At 48.3% G+C, this 20,147-nt stretch overlaps 8 protein-coding genes across 8 annotated transcripts; 6 read left to right on the top strand and 2 right to left on the bottom strand.

Moving 5' to 3' along the window:
- Positions 1–201: 201 nt before the first annotated feature.
- Positions 202–2,998, top strand: PGRI_025480 (phosphatidylinositol N-acetylglucosaminyltransferase; the record flags this gene model as incomplete). The annotated part of the gene is made up of 5 exons (XM_040790261.1): positions 202–321; positions 436–593; positions 666–846; positions 912–2,597; positions 2,654–2,998. 5 exons carry the CDS (start codon positions 202–204, stop codon positions 2,996–2,998), a joined length of 2,490 nt encoding a protein of 829 aa, XP_040647214.1.
- Positions 2,999–3,330: 332 nt separating this feature from the next.
- Positions 3,331–3,786, bottom strand: PGRI_025470 (uncharacterized protein; the record flags this gene model as incomplete). The annotated part of the gene is made up of 4 exons (XM_040790260.1): positions 3,331–3,426; positions 3,518–3,588; positions 3,647–3,684; positions 3,746–3,786. The coding sequence occupies 4 exons, from the start codon at positions 3,784–3,786 to the stop codon at positions 3,331–3,333; spliced, it is 246 nt and encodes an 81-aa protein (XP_040647213.1).
- Positions 3,787–4,092: 306 nt separating this feature from the next.
- On the top strand, positions 4,093–6,357 carry PGRI_025460 (exosome nuclease subunit RRP6; the record flags this gene model as incomplete). Its single annotated transcript, XM_040790259.1, has 1 exon — positions 4,093–6,357. One exon carries the CDS (start codon positions 4,093–4,095, stop codon positions 6,355–6,357), a length of 2,265 nt encoding a protein of 754 aa, XP_040647212.1.
- A 2,377-nt stretch (positions 6,358–8,734) lies between these two features.
- PGRI_025450 (Ras GTPase activating protein IRA2) lies at positions 8,735–11,168 on the top strand (the record flags this gene model as incomplete). Its single annotated transcript, XM_040790258.1, has 4 exons — positions 8,735–8,852; positions 8,903–9,036; positions 9,101–10,949; positions 11,008–11,168. 4 exons carry the CDS (start codon positions 8,735–8,737, stop codon positions 11,166–11,168), a joined length of 2,262 nt encoding a protein of 753 aa, XP_040647211.1.
- Positions 11,169–12,370: 1,202 nt separating this feature from the next.
- On the top strand, positions 12,371–13,569 carry PGRI_025440 (SEC14 family lipid-binding protein; the record flags this gene model as incomplete). Its single annotated transcript, XM_040790257.1, has 3 exons — positions 12,371–12,609; positions 12,738–12,861; positions 12,922–13,569. The coding sequence occupies 3 exons, from the start codon at positions 12,371–12,373 to the stop codon at positions 13,567–13,569; spliced, it is 1,011 nt and encodes a 336-aa protein (XP_040647210.1).
- Positions 13,570–14,369: 800 nt separating this feature from the next.
- On the bottom strand, positions 14,370–15,326 carry PGRI_025430 (uncharacterized protein; the record flags this gene model as incomplete). The annotated part of the gene is made up of 2 exons (XM_040790256.1): positions 14,370–15,098; positions 15,150–15,326. 2 exons carry the CDS (start codon positions 15,324–15,326, stop codon positions 14,370–14,372), a joined length of 906 nt encoding a protein of 301 aa, XP_040647209.1.
- Positions 15,327–15,685: 359 nt separating this feature from the next.
- On the top strand, positions 15,686–17,168 carry PGRI_025420 (uncharacterized protein; the record flags this gene model as incomplete). The annotated part of the gene is made up of 2 exons (XM_040790255.1): positions 15,686–16,732; positions 16,797–17,168. 2 exons carry the CDS (start codon positions 15,686–15,688, stop codon positions 17,166–17,168), a joined length of 1,419 nt encoding a protein of 472 aa, XP_040647208.1.
- Positions 17,169–17,233: 65 nt separating this feature from the next.
- On the top strand, positions 17,234–19,873 carry PGRI_025410 (uncharacterized protein; the record flags this gene model as incomplete). Its single annotated transcript, XM_040790254.1, has 1 exon — positions 17,234–19,873. The coding sequence occupies one exon, from the start codon at positions 17,234–17,236 to the stop codon at positions 19,871–19,873; it is 2,640 nt and encodes an 879-aa protein (XP_040647207.1).
- Between the last annotated feature and the right edge of the window lie 274 nt (positions 19,874–20,147).

Below are 20,147 nucleotides of genomic sequence, written 5' to 3'. Positions count from 1 at the left end.
ATTGGGGTGAAGCAACTTTATTCCAAAATCTAAGCGATCGTTCTGTTTAATTATCTCCGATTTGTTCTTTTTCAAGCTTAGACTTACAGCAAAACTTATCATACTGGATTTGTGCTATTGCTGTACCCCTAAACCACCTTCGACCGCCTCATCCAGCTATGCGCGCAAACTAAACGCGGCCGGCCTGAACCACCTCGATTCATGCACCCCTTTTCCGTCCTCACTCTTGGGATCTTCGTCGCGGGCTATATTACCGCCAGGTGGGACCTTGTTACCCGTCTATACGAATTGGCCATCTTCGCCTGGGACCACGGTGTCGTGGTATGTCTTTCTACGGCCCTCGCCTCGGCCATCGGTCCTTGGCCCCCGCTTGCGACTTTATCGGCTTGGTGCCAGCACACGTTATATTTGGAACGTCACTAATTTAATTTATAGACACGGACTGCGAAGGGATTTTTGTTTCTCTCCGTCTTCTTTTTCCTCCTCGTCCTGCCGATCAATCATCTCGCGTCTAAGGAGGGCGAATTGGTGAGCAACACCGGAACAAATCAAAGCTTTGGGCAGCGGTCGAAAGATAAAGCGCTTGGTGCTGCGTTAAGAGTATTCACTAATGGGATATACAGCATCCACGCCACGTGAATCTCGGCGTCTCCGCGCGCGAACAGTTGCGCCGTCGAGGTTCGTTCTAAGACTCAGGTGGAGGATGACAATATGCTCATGAGCGATGGACTGTTGCGGGTATTCTGGCCATATGACCTCCCGCGATCCTCGTCACCGGGTGTGATTGTCGGATGGCGAAACTCGGAGCTTGATTTGTTTGTGCTCACGGTGCTGGAAGATGTCGAGGTAGGTGGTTGCAATTGCCTCGTCTACTTGTTCGATATAAGCTGACCGGTCTTGTGATTGGATAGCCTCGGAATGTCGACAATGCCCTCCGGGCGGGTATTCTCTTTCGAAACAGCCCTCACCCGATTGTGCGCATCTTCACTCTCTGTGGACGCTCTCAGATGCATGTCCTCGGCTCGACCAACTCTCGCGAGTCTCCGGCGTCTTTCAACCCTTCCCACCTTGAAGTGACTACAATATCACCCCCCAAAGCTCCTCGCATCTTCTGCCCACCAGAGGCAAATCTGTCTGTCCAGGTTATCATGTATCACCGTCCGCACCCAACACGCATGGAATATATGTCGCTCGATCCGATTTCGCTGGCTTTGGGGGATAAGGCGACAAAAACGGAAATATGGGGCCCATCATCAGATAAGATCGAATCGGAGGAAGAAGGGGACAAGGCTGGGCCCAAGTTATTGGTTGAGAAGCTCAAGCTTCATACGGTCGTCAAGCATATCCCATCACAGAAGGAGCAAGCCCTCCCGCTCATTATCAACCAAGTCAATTGCGCCTATGAGATGGGGCAACTCATGCAAAAGAATAGCCATTTGATTGGGATTCGTGCAAAGAGAAGCATGAGCGTTGGAGAACGTGTTGTGGAATCGGCGACAACCTTATGGGGGTTTATTGTCCTCTGCATTGCTCACGTTTTCTGGCAATGGATTTGGCCTGTCGTCACGCGCATCTTTGTCGTCGGGCTTGTATGCCATCGGTCTGTTGCGGAAATTGTCTTGCGAGTTCTGGAGTGGCGTGCTCGACCTGATGCTGCTGCTCTCAAGGATATCTCAGCCACAGCCCAACAGGTTGATATAAGGTTGCAACAATTTTGCTACTGGCCGATTCAATATGTCAAACTTCGGCAAAGAAAGGATAACTGGGAGAGTGTCACGACCAGTCATCCAGACTATATCCGGTTCTACAACAGTCTATGGCTTGTCGCCAACGATGTGATTATTGGGATTGCGTTGGGGTCCTATATTATTGACAACGCTAACTGGGTCGCTTCGCAAATCAATACTGTCCTAACCGGCTGGACAGTAGAGGGACTGCAGCGCACCATTTCGTGGCTAATGGACTGGCCAGCCGGCTTGAAACTCAACAATGAGCTTGCTGCGTTCCTCGGTGACTTGTTCCTATGGGTCATTGAAAACTGGGCAGCTTGCATTGCGAACCTTCAACCTTACCTTCCTGCTGTCATCTACATTGTTGGATGCTCAAGCTTTGCGGGAGCTAGTATGCCGATCGCTCTCTTCTCCGATCTACTTTCGATCCTGACAGTTCACATTTATTCCTTCTACATTGCCTCTGCTCGTATCTTCAACTGGCAACTCACCATTATCATTTCCCTTTTCCATCTTTTCCGTGGAAAGAAACGCAACGTCCTCCGCAACCGAATCGATTCATGTGACTACGACCTCGACCAACTCCTCCTTGGCACTATCCTCTTCACAGTCCTATTCTTCCTACTGCCTACAGTTATAGTGTTCTACCTGACCTTTGCCTCGGCCCGTATGTTAATTATTTCAATGAAGGCAGCGCTCGACACCTGCCTCGCATTCTTGAATCATTTCCCGCTCTTCGCATTGATGCTCCGCGTGAAAGACTCACGACGGCTACCAGGAGGTATCAGATTCGAGCTTCGGAACGAACCAGATAAGAGCCCAAAGGAAACGAACCCGTCTGCGATGGTTTCTTACATCCACCTCGAGGTATGTCTTCATTTTTAACCAAAACATCACATCAGAGATGCTGACGTAGATTATAGTCTATTCCCCTCCCCCTGCGTGCAATGTTCGACCAGTACTTCCAGCTGGGTCACCGGCTCCGGAAACACTACCTCGCCCCTCGCGTTATTTTCTGCCTTATGACCGGCCGTTTTGTGCCACCTATCCACCGCCGCAACCTATATAGCATGCAGTACAGCATGCTACCTGCCCGTCGGGCTGGTATGGCAGAGGTATGGACATTGCTTACCCAACCCAAGAAGGGCAGCGGTGGGAGCAGTGGCTCTGGCTCTATGGGTGGAGGTATTGGATCCATGAGTAACCCGGTACCAAAGGTCCCAGCGAACTTCGGTCAGAGTGATCCTCGGAGACGGGGTCATCGATGATATCAATCCACCAACTCCTCTTGTATATAATGCCAATAATGTTTTTATCCTAAAATAATATTCTTATTAATATTGCCTTACCAAAGTAAGTAGGAGCGATAAAGACACTCCTGTGTAGAATAGAGATATCAATGTATTTAGTTGAGAGGTGGGATATGCTATATACAAAGAACGATCTTCAAAAGCCACGCCGTTGAACTCCTGTCCACGAGATTACATAGTTTACACAGAAAATGCATGGTATCGCTGAAAGAACAAATGGCCCCCTAAACAGGCTGCTCCTATAATCCTCTGCGAGGAGGAGGGATCCAAAGAAGAGCTAGCGTCTCTCTTCATGATTTTTTGAGGAATTCTGCATCTGTTTCGCCGCTGCTGCTCTTTCGGGCGTCATCCACCATGGCGTCAATACCCCGTTCCTTGAGAACTTTCTGCAAGCATTACGATCCCTCTGTCAGACATATTGAACGGCTCGAGAATATATATAGATATATAGAGGACATAGCACAAGGCAGGACTCACGTTCAAGCAACCCTTGTAGTTCTTAAATAATGCTTCACAGTCATTAGATGTCGTGTTGCCGCGCAGATATTCTGTTTTGGAATTAGCTAATGCTATTTAACCCCATGATCGAAGGGCATAAATGCATACTCTCGCTATACCACTTGAGGAAGCAAGTGTCATATTTCCTGGTAGCTATATTAGCTTTTGGTCCACTTGTAGAAACTGAGTATGTTGACTATAACTCACTCTTTGATATCGTTACATTCGGGGGCGATAGAAGCTGCCATATTGAGCGTAATAGGAGATTATTTATCAGATAATATCCCGCAGACCTTGTACTCTTCCTCGAGATTTGAGTAATGTAAATGAATGAGAGGAAAGAATGCGGTGACGACTCGAAGATCGGCGGAAGTTCATACAAATCTCGCCACTCTGGGAAGGCGGTCAGGGCGGGCCTACCATTTCTCCATTGTCATTTTCTCGCCGCGACTTTTTTTTCGGGACCTTGGATCTTCATGTCACTGCTATTCCGCGTTTCTTTCCGTCATTCTCCCTTTCGCCAGATCCAGTGAACTGGAGCTCTGCTAGTCATCATGGACTCTGCAGAATTTTCCCCGTTCCAGGACAAGTTGACCTCTGCTCTGGTGCAGGTAACTCGAACCGTCGGACAGCTCTCGTCGGAAGACCTGAACTTCCATCGCACCTCCAGCGCAGAGTTTTCCGAATCGCTAGATGAACAGAGCGCGCGCATCATTGCGCTGACCTCCGCCGTTATCAAAGCTGCCACCGCCGGCACCGATGCCACGGGACCTACCCTTCACGATGAGGATTCCGTCGAAGACAATTGGCGTGGCGTGGTGGATGTGATTGACTCGCTTTTGGAAAAGGCCGATGCCTGCTTGGATGAATTCACAGGCGTGATTAAGAAGCTCAGCCCTTCGCAGGAAGAACAGGCACCAATCAAGAGAACTCCCAACTTCCCGACTATTTACGACTATGGCCCCTCCAAGATTCCCAAGCCGCAATTGCTGTTCGATCGCAAACCGGATAACACTGATGTTGGACCCTTCAAGCCTCTTCTGAAGACCAAGCCCCATGCGATTGTTCCGTTGGAGAAATGTTTGAAGACGAAGAAGATGGAAGATAGAATTGGTTATCCTCACCCCTACGAGGCGGAGATTCTTGCTTCAGAGTACCCGAAATCAGTCTATCAGGTCTCCCCTCCGATTGAGTACCTGCCTTTTGAGAGTACCACGGCTACTTTTGTCGATACTTTGGATGGAGTCAAGGAGATGCTCAAGGAGCTCAAGAAAGCGAAGGAAATCGCTATCGATTTGGAGCACCACGACGTGCACTCTTACCACGGTCTTGTCTCTTTGATGCAAATCAGCACCCGGGACAAGGATTGGGTTGTGGATACTTTGCAACCTTGGAGAGAAGATTTGCAGATGCTGAACGAGGTTTTCACAGATCCAAAGATCTTGAAGGTCCTGCACGGTTCCACCATGGATATCATCTGGCTGCAACGTGACTTAGGTCTGTATGTAGTTGGAATGTTCGATACTTTCCACGCTGCATCTGCATTGGGCTTCCCAAAGCGAAGCTTGAAGTTCCTATTGAGCAAGTTCGTCAACTTTGAAGCTGATAAGCGGTATCAGACAGCTGATTGGCGGGCTCGTCCTCTTCCACCGGCCATGTTTGACTATGCACGATCAGATACACATTATCTTCTTTACATCTACGACCGCCTACGAAACGACCTGATCGACAACTCGACTGAAGAGGCCAGCCACATTGATTACGTTAACGAACGGTCTAAGCATGAAGCCCTGCAACGCTACGAACGTCCTGTTTACGATGCCGTCAATGGATACGGCCCTGGAGGCTGGTTCGATCTGTTGTGGCGCAATGCGGGCAACCTTCCCAAGGAGCAATTCGCCGTCTTCAAGGCTGTCCACCAATGGCGCGATGAAGTAGCGCGCGCTGAGGACGAGGGCTGGCAGTGCGTTTTCCCCAAGCACATGCTGTTCAAGCTTGCCACAATCATGCCGCTTGATATGGGATCTCTATTCCGAACCCTATCACCTATGACTCCCATCACGAAAGAACGATCTCACGATCTTTTGGAAGTTATCAAGCAAGCCAAGGTTAACAGTATTGACGGCCCAGAATGGCGCGATGTGCCACCCCCGAAACATCTGGCAAAGACTCTAGAGGCTGCCAGCACGGAAGCTGTCGATTTCCCCATTGCTGAACGCTACGAAATGTCTCAATTCTGGGGTAATGTCTTGGAAGCCAGGGAATCACCCCTCCCTCCAGCGTATGCGCTTGCCGCCGGCGTTGAAGCTCTGCGCCGTTCTCTTCCCCTGCCACCCATGCCGAAGACCGTCTCCGAAACCCGTGAGCAACTCGGCACCGCGAAACAACCCGCTCCTGCCTCCAAGCCCACAACTGCTCCAGCTGCCCAAGAGCCAGAGGAGAAGAAGTACTTCACTGTCAAAGATCTCGGCGGTCCTCGCAAACGAAAGGTCACCCCAATCAACAACCCCGAGCAAGCCCTATCCACCCCGGCCGACCTCGACGACACAAGCAACGAGCCCGACTCTACGCAAAAGAAGAGCAAGAAGTCCCGCAAGGAGAAGAAAGCCAAGAAAGAGAAATCCGACTCCAAGTCCGAGAGCGAGGCTCCCTTTGACTATGGCACTGCCGATGCGGTCCTGAACGCACCATCTGCTGCTACGGTCGCCCACCCTCGCAAGAAGGCTTTCAACCCGTACACCAAAGCGATGGAAGCTCCCTCGGGCGCGCGGAAGATCAAGCGGGAAACCCCCGGTAAGTCTCTTACGTTCCGCCAATAGACGGCTGGTCCGGAGTCAAACAAAAGCATTTTTACGAATGGGGTTTCGGTTGGTTCTTTTTTTCCTGTTTAGTTAGCATTAGCGATACCCGTGCGTCAGTTGGAGGCTCTGGGATTCTACTTCTTGTATGTAACATGTATAGAATATCAGGTTCTTCTCGACAAGATATAAAATGTGCATATTGTAGATTATATTTATTTTTAGTATTTTTTCCAATTCGGATCTCTTTGTACGGAGCAGGTACTCCGTGTCGATTGAAATAGAGTATCGTTTGTCTTTGAGCGCATTGAGTTCGGCAATCGCGATAGTAGGAGATGAGACAATGTTTCACCCGGGAACGAGTTTGCTAGTCAAAATGGCGCAAGTGCTGATATATATAATACATATAGAATAAATGGGTAAGGATGTTAAGAAGATCCATCACTTATTGTAGTTTAGTTCTTGCACATGTTTGATCTAATGGCAACGCCCTCTCTGCATTGACCATTCCCCGCTATACGAAAGGGGAAATTTAAAAAAAAAAAAAAAGGAAAAGAAACAAGGTTCGAATAAACGGCAACGTACATCAGTACCTTTGTAGTACAGTTCCAACGGGATCTTCAAGCCCTAAGAAGACATGGTGCGACAATCATATCCCGTTTAATGAATGTGGAAAGTAACAAGTAATGTTGAAAGATAACTGTTGGAATACAACTATATGTTGTATGGTTATTCAGGAATTTAGTACGGCGTACAACATAGTGTAGTGCATACGCCAAAGAACACATGCACTGCCGATCCCTACTATATATTGATAGCAGGTGATGAACATGGATTCCAAAGGATTCCCAAGCATTAGCGGAAGGCCGGATCGCTTAACCTGGCCATGGATGGCTAGTATAGGTACATTAACTATACTGGGATTTTTTTGAATATGCAGGTAGCCATAGAAGTGGTGATACACAGGGGTTGGTAAGTGATCTACAGAGCTTTGGCGCGTTTCATAACGGGATGGGATGCATATTGGCCCGTGTGAATCGGATGAGAATGATATTTGGCCCAAGTTATTAAGATATGAAGTTATTACGCCAATTTATGTATTCACTCATATTGACATGCTGTAATCTTAAATGCATTGTCTACATCTGTATAGATGCATCGTTATATATGCATTGATAAGGGGAAATCATGATCTCTCCCCCACCGACTCCACTTCCATTGCCCCTGAAAAAAAAAGCATAGACCAGAAATCTTGAACTTTTAAAAAAAAAGTGTGGATTCAGTGCACCCCGCATAGTTTGCCATATTAATTAGTATATATTGTATTATGTGATGGCTTTTGATATCTGATATTGGATATTTATTACATATGTTTACTTATATATAGTCAAAGGTCCCAGTTAATTGGTAACCATTCCATCGGTTCGACCCGGGAGAGATAAATTTTAAACTCGGATGCGGAGTCTGAGACAATATGCACATAATATATGGAGTACGGAGTACTCCATATGTACTTAGGTGGTATGACTATAAGCAGAAGTACTGAATAAGTACTAAGTACTAAATACTAAATACTAAATACTAAATATTGTAAATACTAAACTAAAGATGTTAATAACACATGCCATGGTAGAGGAAATTTTTAATTAACTACGATCCAAATTAATTTGAAACTTGAGTAGTTCAAGAAATCCATATCTCCATATTATAGATTATATAGCATTCCCGAGACATCCACATGGAGGTCTCGTGGGCTTAGCCTGAATAGTCCAAGTCCCAAGTCTTTTTTACACGCAGGTACCGATTTTAGCCCCTGCAGACATGAAACCGTGTTACCTTCCTGTAATACCTATTTTTTATATTTTATGTTCTATATTTTTATGTTGATCTTAATATTTTGGCTTTTTTTTTCCAAGAAAAAGAACAGATCTGACGTCAAGATTGTATGTTGTAAGTAATTAAGTAAAGTGGGCACCAAATTGATATACAAAAAAAAAAAGGGTTGTTCCTAGGAGTGGCGAAGTTGGGCCAGGGGTAAAAAAAAAAAGTAGACCCTTGCATAACAAGATACGTATCATTCCTATTTTACTTTCTTTTTCTTTTATTTTATATAGAAATATTTAATAAGTAATATAAAAAAAATAATAATCAAAAAAATTAGAAAAAAATCCACATTGTTCCCCAGTAAAAATGAAATAAATAATCTCCCCTCTTTACCTTTAATCTGTTGGTCTCCCCTCTTTTCCCTTTTTACTCGTTGAAACCCCATCTCTTTTTCTCGGGTTCCAACTTTGACCCTTTCACAATGTCCGTAGCGACAATGCTTCAACCTGCAAGACAGTCGCGGGCTTCCTCCTCCTCTTCCTCCTCGTTTCAGCCCGTGGCACGACAGAACACAATGTCGTCGCACGATACTCGGTCGCTCCGCCAATCTAAGCGGATGTCGGTCACAGCCTTGTACCTTTCTATGTCCGCCAAAGATCGCGACTTGGAGATTTCTGATGATTTAGCACGAGGTACGTTAAATTCGCGTTTCTTACATTTGGTCGCGCTAATTCTCCAACAGCACAAAAGCACCTACGCGATTTAAAATCGAGGATTTCATCACAATCGAAAAAGAACTTCGTATTAGAAAAAGATGTGCGATACCTGGATTCGCGAATCGCGTTGCTTATCCAGAATCGAATGGCGTTGGAAGAAGTAAGGATTCCATTTATACGGAAATCGGACATACTGTATAGTCACTAACCTATTCTCTGTTTAGCAAAATGAAGTCGCCAGCCATCTCGACGATACCGCAGATCCGCAGGAAGGTTTCTTTCCGAACGATGAACGAACCCAGAAATACGGCAATCTTCTTTTCCTCCTGCAATCAGAACCCCGTCACATCGCCCACCTCTGCCGACTCGTTTCCATGGCCGAGATCGATTCCCTCCTTCAGACCGTCATGTTCACCATCTACGGAAACCAGTACGAGAGTCGCGAAGAGCATCTCCTGCTTACTATGTTCCAGTCCGTCCTCACCTACCAGTTTGATAACACACCGGAGTATTCATCCTTGTTGCGCCAAAACACCCCAGTTTCTCGCATGATGACCACATACACACGCCGTGGCCCCGGCCAGAGTTATCTAAAGCAAGTGCTAGCAGACCAGATCAACGCTTTGATTGAGTTGCGAGACGTGGATCTGGAGATCAACCCCCTGAAGGTATATGAAAGCATGATTAAGCAGATCGAAGAAGAAACCGGCTCCCTTCCGGATTACTTGGCCCGATCAGTCACTGCCGAAGATGCTGCCGACAATGCGCAGGTGCAAGCCATCATTGCCCCGCGTTTAAAGATGCTGACGGATATCGCGAACGGATTCATCACAACCATCATTGACTCCGTAGACGAGGCTCCCTATGGTATTAGATGGATCTGTAAGCAGATTCGCAGTCTGTCACGCAGAAAGTATCCAGATGCCCAGGACCAGACCATCTGTACTCTTATTGGTGGTTTCTTCTTTCTGCGCTTTATCAACCCGGCAATCGTTACTCCTCGCTCCTACATGCTGATCGATGCCACTCCCACGGACAAGCCTCGCCGTACCCTGACCCTGATCGCCAAGATGATTCAGAACTTAGCCAACAAGCCTTCTTACGCCAAAGAGCCTTACATGGCCAGCCTGCAGCCCTTTATCCAACAGAACAAAGAACGTGTCAACAAGTTCCTGCTTGATCTGTGTGAAGTTCAGGATTTCTATGAAAGTCTTGAAATGGACAACTATGTGGCCTTGTCGAAACGGGACCTTGAGCTTCAGATCACTCTCAATGAAATGTACGTCATGCACGGCCTTCTGGAGAAACACAGTGGAGCGCTTGCTCAAGACCAATATTCGCACCTGTCGGTACTACTCCAAGAATTGGGCGGTGCCCCCCCTCAGGTTCCCCGCAAGGAGAACCGAACCATTACCGTGCCTTTGTTCAGTAAATGGGAGACTGCTCTTGACGACCTGACAGCCGCTCTGGATATCACCCAAGAAGAAGTATTCTTCATGGAGGCCAAGTCAACCTTTGTTCAGATCCTGCGATCACTGCCTCAGAACACTTCAGTTGCGCGCCGACCTTTACGCCTCGACCGCATTGCCGAGGCCGCAGCAACCTTGAAAAATGATGCCGTGATGGTGCGCAAGGGCATCCGAACCATGGAACTCCTCAGCCAACTACAAGACATGGGAGTGATTGACCGCTCCGATGAGTTCAGCTTGCTTCGTGACGAAGTAGAGCAGGAGCTGGTGCACTTGGGCTCCCTCAAGGAGAAGGTCCTAGAAGAGACCCGGAAACTCGAGGAGGTTTTCGCGACTATTCGCGACCACAACGCTTACTTGGTCGGTCAGCTGGAGACATACAAATCTTACCTCCACAACGTGCGCAGTCAGTCCGAAGGCAAAACCCGCGGCGGCAAGACCCCGAAGAACCAGGAACTTGGTCCGTATAAGTTCACCCATCAGCAGCTGGAGAAGGAGGGTGTCATCCGACGCAGCAATGTCCCAGAAAACCGACGTGCGAACATCTACTTTATGTTCAAAAGTCCCTTACCAGGCACCTTTGTCATCAGTCTGCACTATAAGGGTGAGTACATAGATTTAATCGGGACAAAAAGGAACATCATTGCTAACATATTACATAGGACGAGCTCGTGGACTACTGGAGCTTGATCTCAAGCTGGACGATCTCCTGGAGATGCAAAAGGACAATCTTGAGGACCTCGACCTGGAATATGTCCAGTTCAACGTCACCAAGGTGCTTACGCTCCTAAACAAACGATTTGCACGAAAGAAGGGGTGGTAAGGGCGCTATATGCTCCAGGCTCCCCAATGCCACCCTTTGATGAATGATGAGCTCGAGCAGCTCCCCCACATTTGCTCTGTCTGGTCCGGTTCTTTTTTCTACTATACGATCGACCGTACCCCAGGCGCTTAATTTTGCGATGATGCACGCCAATATATGTCATGCCATTCATCGCTCCCCATCCCAAATAATGGATTAAGTGACTGCTCTCCGCGATGACTGCAATCTATATGCAGTTCGGGCGAATGCCCTTTGTGAATGTTGCTGACACACGAACATACTCTTAATGGAGAATGATCAAGGCCATCTCCCCGCTGGTAGGGGGGACGTCGATGATCCTGTGATTTTGGTATATCCTTTTGTGTCCCCTGGCTTTCCTATTACGCTTGCCTTGTTTCTATGTCTCTCCTCATCCTTTCAATGTCTATACCCAGCGCATAGTTGTTGCCATTTGTTTTTTTTCCCCCTTCCCCGGTTTCATTGGGGCTTCGAGTCCTTTAATCCCCCGGCATGTCTTGCTTTGTCTTTCCATCACCGCCAAGGCCCTGGTCTTCGTGCGCTGTGTATAATAATGCCTATTTGCGATGCTGAATGCTGAATTTGAATTGAATACCCGTATGTTATGTGAATTTACAGAGTGTCTAGGCAGATTAATTCATGGAATTCTGATATATAACATCTGGTTGCCTTCCAATATGCCTAATATGCCTGTGGAATGGTGCCCACATGCAGAGTGGATTGGTCATTGACACCTCGACACCGCCACGTTTGCCCCTCTGCCCCTTTTCTCAAATGAAACATTTTGATGTCTTTTGGGATATCTAAATATATTCGGATTTGAAGTTGGAATCCCAGGAAATGCTACGGAGTATAGACATACAGAGTATGGCGTATAGACATCCTATATATGCTATATACAATATCCTTTGGACTGAAATGACATCAAACTAGTCTTGCAAAATGATAGTCTTGCCCCTGTAAATCTCCGAAAAAAAAAAAAAAAACAAAAAACAAACAATTTGAGTAGTTCCATTGTTATTGTTATTGTTCAAATAGTACCGAAATACCTGTGGACGATCCTTAAGGCTTTTTGTTCTTTAAAGTGGCCACTTACGCCAATCCCCACCCCTCCGCCTCCCGCCCTTTTTCCAGAACAACCACTCTCTTCTTCTCCCTCGATCATATACCTCCCATCAATCACAATGGCGGCCACCGAATCCCAGCTGCCTACCGACCCCAAGTACGACCAGTACGACTTCCCCACCACCGCTCCCGAAGCGCAGCCTGGCCACCCCGGCCACACCTCCCCCGAACAGGATGCAAAGGTGCACCAGCTCCGCGCTGAGCTCGAGAAGCTCGGCTACACTGAGCGTTTGGATACGCTGACCCTCTTGCGTTTCCTGCGTGCCCGCAAGTTTGATGTCGAGGCTGCCAAGACTATGTACGTTCCTCGATTCTCACCGGAGGACATTGATGTTTTTTTCTTGGAAAGTTGGCACAAAGCTTTCTATCCTGGACTTCTGGCTTCCGCCTTTCATTGAAGCCTATTGGTCTAATTTGATATCCCAGGTTCATTGCCAGCGAGAAGTGGCGCAAAGAGTTCGGCACCGATGATCTGGCTCGCAGCTTCGACTACCCCGAGAAGGAGGAGGTCTTCAAGTTCTACCCTCAGTACTACCACAAGACTGATAAGGTTGGTTTGCCGTGGCCTCTCTCTCCACGTGCACTACTGACATAATACCTCACCAAACAGGATGGCCGTCCTGTCTACATCGAGAAGTTGGGCAAGATCGACTTGAACCAGATGTACAAGATCACCACCGCCGACCGCATGCTCCAGAACCTGGTCTCCGAATACGAGAAGCTGGCTGACCCCCGTCTGCCCGCTTGCTCACGCAAGGCCGGCAAGCTGCTCGAGACCTGCTGCACCGTTATGGACCTGAAGGGCGTGGGTATCACCAGCGTGCCATCGGTCTACGGATACGTCAAGCAGGCCTCCGACATCTCGCAGAACCACTACCCCGAGCGCCTGGGCAAGCTTTACCTGATCAACGCGCCATGGGGCTTCAGCAGCGTCTTCAGCGCTGTCAAGGGCTTCCTTGACCCTGTTACCGTCAGCAAGATCCACGTCCTCGGCAGCGGATACCAGAAGGAACTTCTGTCTCAGGTCCCTGCTGAGAACTTGCCCGTTGAGTTCGGCGGCTCTTGCAAGTGTGAAGGCGGCTGTGAGCTCTCCGATATGGGCCCCTGGAAGGAGGCTGAGTGGGCTCGTCCCCCTAAATGGGCTACCGCCAAGGAGGAGGCCCCTAAGGAGGCTGCTGCACCTGTTGTTCAGAATGAGGATCCCGGATATGAGAAGAAGGATGTTGAGGGTCAGGAGGGTGTTCAGACTAGCGCTTAAGCTTGCTGGAGACCTTTGTTGGAGCCGACAAATATCTTTTACATGACTGAAAACAGAATCTCAGATAGGGATATTGGAGGTTACTTTTCAACCCCGATCAACTTGAAAACCTCAAAAATCTGTCTGAGGATCCGACAACTCCTAACACAAACCTAAACCCAGGCATACCGGAATCTCTCCGGTAGTTTCAACACCGCTTCTCCGATCTATCCACAGTCTGTGGACTCCTTGCTCTACATTCGCTGTTTGCGCTTTTGCCTTTTTGCTCCGATCTAGATATCATGAAGAGCTTGCTTCTGTTTTTGCTTTTGCCTATCAAGATAAGCAGCGTGTGCTGCCACTGCTCTCAGTATAGATGGGACAGGACGTGATGAAATTTAAAAGCGAGTTGGTGTGAAAATGGTGCTTAACTTAATTGTTTCTTTGTTGGTAGTATGTATACACGAATGATCACATATTGAAACAGTAACTGTCATGTCTAGGACACAAGTTGGGTCATGCATATTGCGAGGTGGTAGCAGTAGGAGCAGAAGGTCACCAAAGCAACAATATTGCCTTTACTAAGATATACCAGACAGATTTCAGTCCGAAGAAATGTAAGATGATAGGATTTCGACTCAATAGAGCCATCAAGAATAAACAAGACATGGTATCATGATCCCTGGGACAAGCCTAGGGTCCCGAAACGCCCCAACATTGAAATAGCAGCCAAACATAAAGGGAAAAAGCAGCCAAACATAAAGGGAAAAAGCATAACAGAGAAGAGAACGCTAGTCAACCAATATTGAACCCCAAAATACTCAGTTATTCATATTCTCCACCACTTCAGCAGCACGCCCAGCCCTCTCAGCCTTGCCCACTGTGGTTGCCAACGCATGACCCTCCGCACCAGCCTCCTTAACGTTGCCCTCGCCCTGCAACCGCAGCAACATCCGCAAAGCATCCTCATAGACACTCGCAATATCACCACTCTTCCAGCGCTCTTGCTCCTCCTTCGTCCCAAGGGCAACCTGCAACGTCCACGCGGGATCGTGGTTCCCACGTGCTCGCCGCAATCGCGCCTGGGCCCTTGTCTGCGCCGATCCAGTTCTGTCCGAGGTAGAATCGACATCCATACCATCCGCCTCTTGGCCGGGAGTTGTGTTTTGGATTTCATTATTCGATTGTGGCTGCACATTCGCAGATTCGCCCATCTCGGTATCATTATCGGCGTCTTTTCCTCCTTCATTTTCATTCTCATTCTCATATTCCTCTTGCTCCTCTTCAATCATCTTCTTCAACTGCGCAGCATATTCCTTCGCCGCACGTCTCGGCGCATCCCGCCTCTGCTGCGCAACAGTCGTATTAAGCGATTCTAACTGCGCATACAGCGATGTCACTCGCGACGCAAGCTCTGTATCGAATGGCTCGTACTCGACTTGTTCTGTTGGCGCGGTGAATGCGGCCGGGAAGGGGAATTGTGGTGAGGTTGAGTCTATGCCGTTGATGCTGATTGAGGTTGAGGCTGATTCGAAGGTTTGGTTTATGTACTATTTGAAATTAGAGTTTGTCTTTGAGGTAGCTGGTTGTTCTGGTCTTACCTCGTCGATTAGCTCCCGGACGCGTTCGCGCATCGGATCGGGCGTGTCATTGTCTGTTGCGGAAGGGGGGAAGTAGAGGTCGAGTTTTCGGCGCGATAGCGCGACTGTGTTGGCGTAGAGGTAGGTGAAGTCTGCTGGAGATTGGAGCTCGACTTTTCGATAGTGTGGTGCTGCCATGGTTGTGGTTGTTGATGTTTTTTTTTTTGTTTCCCGCGATTTGTTGCAGGAAATGGGCTTGGCGTTCAGGTCATCCCCGCAAACGATGTCATCGATGTTGCATTTGCTTTTCTTTCTTTTTTTCTCTATTGTTTCTTGTTTTATGCTTCAATACTTGTTTATTTGTTAGAATACTCTACAGCTTTACAGATCTACAGCTCTATATTTCAATCTTGTGTCCTCTTATATCCCCCTTTTCACTGTGATACGACCCCTAAAATAATGCGAGTACAGCATACTCAGTAACATTCTGGCTCGGGGAGCCATCGGGACGCCTCAACGCTATCTAGGATATCTCTTTATATACCCTCACACAGAACATGGAGACCTCGCCTTCTATTTCCCTCGTGGATAATACCGTCCCACAGCAGCCCACCGGCGAAGCACTCCAACCACGCACATCCACCCTCAGTCAACAAGGAAGCCTGACGAAACACCTGAGCCGGGCATCCGTCCATGGACAGCTTGCAAAGCGGAAATATGCAAAATGGCAACCTGATAGACTCGGTATCGCGCCCGGCACAAATGACTCGCCAAGCCGAGAATCGTCCCAGGTGCGCGGAGAGTCAATATCAGCAAGCTCTGCCGGAGAAGGCAGCGGGAGCAGAGATGTTGAAACAGCCGACTTTGCGGCGTCACGAGTCTCAACTCATAACAGCAACGGCAGTGGCCAGGCGAATGGAGTAGGGGACCAAACCAACAGCCGCGAGGACAAGGACACCAAATCGTGCTCGGAAATGGACGTTCTCTACGAGAACCAGCGGGGCTGGTTCATCTTCGGTGTCCCACGTTACTCGCATAGCTCGCTGTTAAACCTCGATCCCAGCGCCTGGATGACCCAAGACCGCAGAGCCAGTCCTGTTAATATCACGAATGCCCAGCTGCCTGATCCGAGCTGGGAATGGGCGTGGAAGACATGGTATGTTGACATGTCAGGTGATACCGACGAGCAAGGCTGGCAGTACTCTTTTTCGTTTGCCTCGTCTTCGTGGCATGGTACCCAACCGTGGTTTCATTCATTTGTTCGGAGGAGACGGTGGGTGAGACTACGGACTAAGGTCCATGAACGGCGGAACCTTGGTCGCTCGGACTTTGAGAAATCGCATATGCTTACTGAGGACTATTTCACTATTCATTCGTCCAAGGCCAGACTTCGGGACCAGAGCATTGCGGGACTTTCCCGCGTGGAATCTGGGTTGAATCAGGCGAGCATGACGGTTGATGAGGAGTCACATGTCGATGAGATTGGGGATATACCCAGCTTGATGCATGCTTTGAAATTAGCTTCCATTGACCGGGAGAGGATTGATGCACTGAAGAAATTTATTGAGGACGGGGGCGACGAGCTCTATTATCTGAACGACAAAGTGAGCTTGACGATCTTCTTGATCTATGTTGAGACCAGGCTAACCCTACTTTTGCGGATACCAGATACCAGATATAATGCCCATGTTCTTATTCCAGACCTCCCGCTGGCAATTTGTGACATATCTTTCGCGTGTCATTCGTGGGCTATCCAAAACTTCCACCGATTCTGATAAGGACGCCGATGCAGTCCAACGCAAGAAGGATAATCTCACCCGCGCCGCAGAATCCTGCAAGCAGCATATTACCGGTCCGGATGTCTTTAAAGATGATCATGGAGAGTCAGCAACGGGATTGTTAGACTTGACTCCGGTGACCAAGCATGATACATTAATGTCTAAGAGACCGGTCTTGGAGGAGCGTGCGAGGTCAATTGGCCGGGTTTTCAGGGGTATTCCCAAGGCTGCTGAAATTGACCGTGAAGGTCACATTTATTAATGTATGAAAACACCATATAAGCAAAATAGATATTGTTCGAGAAGAAAACGAAGTATATAGCTCATATGGCAGAGCCAAGCTCCGGCCACCGCCTACCCGTTCGGCGGCCAGCAATTTTCGGGGCAAAAAGGTCCATCGAAAAACACCTCAGCGCGCCCAATTCTTGTCTCCTTTTCATTCATGTCTCCGGTGCCATTAGCGCATCGTCCCTTATGCTCTTGCGTGGCTGCCCGTGTCTAAGGAGGCGTGTGTCTGCCGTCTTGGACACTGTCGCGACTGGTCCCGATGAGCCTCTTCTATTTCTCTATCCCCGCTGGGTTGCGCCTGCTTTGCAACGTCGACGGATATCTTCCCTGAAGCCGATTGATGTTCCAGCGAGGATAGGTCATACTCCGGGTTCACAATTTTGCGCAGCAGTCCGCCCTTACCCTTCACTTTCTCGACACTCGCGCCAATGGATTTCCTCGAGGTCTTCCTCTCGGACTCCCGACGATTCAAACCCGCAGTGTTCCCCCGCGGTGGTCGGAGATGATGTTGAAATAAAGGACAAGGAATTTGGCTCCGATGGTTTACATGAAAGTGGTGGAGGCCGGCTCTCCGCAGGCCAGAAACAATCTGTCAATTCGCTCGCAGATGCCGAACACGCCACTCCTCGGATACCACCACGTGGCTTCGCGTTAACAAGAGCGAAGAGAATACAGAAGGGTCGACTTCACAACAAACCCCTGAACGCCAAACCTTCGCCTCCTACGCAGAAACAACTCTTTTTACGAAATACATCGATTCGAGATCGAAAGAAGTTACGGTTTCGTGAATATATGAAGAAAAAATACCAAGCTCGCTCAGCAAAGCTCTTCGACAATGCTTGGTTTGGTACTAAAGACATTCTGGACCAAGTGTACCGCGATATCCGGAAAAATCCCAAGAAAAGTTCGAACAAGAAGGAGATACTTGTACCAGAGGAGACCCTTGCCCTATTTTCCGGTGTGACTCGTTACACCTTGAAAGATAATATTTGGTACATCCCGCTCCATAATGGATGTCGTGTGCACATCCTACCTGCAAGTCAGAGCAAGGGATTGCTCCGCCGAGTCGTTTTGAGTGCCACAGATCATATTATGGCACTGGTGGAAGGGCATTTTACCCGCGCACAAAGCCTACAAGCTATGGGAGACCCCCTTGTTGATATCCACAAACCACCGGTTCCGATGTGCATCTCTCGGGGCGCGATGCAGCGTTCGAAGCTGCCTGTACCATTGATTCGTGGAAATTGGCATTTTGGTGAAACGTCGGATAGCAGCTCGAATTTGGACGAGATCCTGCTACCTCGTCCAGTCATCGCCACTGTGAAGGAGTTCAACGAGCACATCGAGGATGTCACATCTGCGAGGCAACCAACGCTTGATGAGAAGGCCATGTCTCTGTCAAAGCTTCCACACGTGGTCCGGATTAAGCAACATCTGGAGGCGCTATTCATGGAAGAATCATACTCCAATTACGTCTCAACTGCGGCCTTAAATAATGCGCTAGAATTCCTTTGTCGACATGAGTTCCTTGAGACTGCCCGAGCCTTGTTTTCATGCACAGAGCATGTAGCTACCACTGATACATATAACATTCTGTTGCGGGCTGCTGCGCGGCGTCAGGATGTGGGCGTTTTTCGTCACTTCCTACGGATGATGCCTAAGTCACATATGTGTCCAAACCCAGAAACATGGCTCGCATTGCTCAGCGCCCTGGTTGTCCCCAGCGAAAAAGCCCAACTCATTGAACATATGGTCCAGCGTGGTCACATGTCCAACCTTTCCACCATCCACAGCGCACTCCAGGAGACAATCCAAGATTCGCTTTTGGTGCATTTGGACAGCGGGAAAGATATAGACTCATTTATTAGCCTCATGACTAGTACATGGGGGGCCAATTGGTTCAGCCCTTCGGTGATTGGCCAGATGTTCAGTGTGGTCGCTCGATTGAAAGATTTTGATTCCATAGATCGGCTCATGGAAATCTGCATCGAGAACAATCTCACCGTTGACAGTTATCCGCTCAGCCATATTGTGCAAGCCCTGGGCTCGAACATCCACGCCGCTTTGCATTATACCCTCCGGTTTTTCGAGCACCCTTTGTTCGAGGTGACCGCGCAAAATTGGGAGGATTTGTTCTTGGCTGCATTCAGGCGCCGCCAGTACAACCTCTGTCTGGTTATTTGGCGGTATTCTTGCATGAAAAGAACCGTGACCTACAAGATGAAGCAGGCTGTTTTGGTTTCCTTGTGTCGCAACGCGTCCTTTGGTAAAGCCACGAAACTTGACAAAGATTTGTGGAGTTCCGATGCGGGCAAGGTCATTATCGGTATCGACGTGCACCATGAAAATTACAGGCTTCCAGACTCCATTCTTGACGATCTCCCCTCCGAGTTCCGTCACAATCCTATTCTCTACCTTATCGGGTGGAAGCCTCGGGGTGAAAAACGTGATCTCCAAATTCGCCTTGCCAATGCCCTCATTAAGCGTGATCTCATCCTTGGTGCAACCCGCTATGCCCCCCAGCATCCCTCTCCGATTATGCTTGATGCAGCGTCTATCTTGGACAAGGAATGGCGTGGTGTACCACGGCCTCTGACTTGGAAGATGCAAAACGCCATTCAAGTTCCCATCGTCCGCAAGGACAAGGACCGAGACCAAGAGAAAGACAAAGACCAATAATCTCCCAATCCTCCCTTTTACATCATTATGCATTCTTCGATTCTACTATGTACCTTTTTGATGCTAGCGTGTTGCATGAATATCCCATCTGGCGGGCTTGTTTTGGCTGGTATTTGTTTGATGTACTTTCCTTCCCCGTCACCTTGTATCTTATTCTTGTACATTATCTAAAAATATAGAACCATAGAGCTGTGATGTCCAGAATACCATTTTCTGAATATATTCATCCAATCGTGAGCAAATACATTTTCTCTTTCAATATAAGCATCAAAAT

The sequence above is a fragment of the Penicillium griseofulvum genome (genome assembly GCF_001561935.1).
Source record: "Penicillium griseofulvum strain PG3 chromosome Unknown contig_80, whole genome shotgun sequence".
Classification (NCBI taxonomy): Eukaryota; Fungi; Ascomycota; class Eurotiomycetes; order Eurotiales; family Aspergillaceae; genus Penicillium; species Penicillium griseofulvum.
The sequence above is the reverse complement of the archived record's forward strand: the minus strand, read 5'-3'. Positions and strand labels throughout refer to the sequence as shown.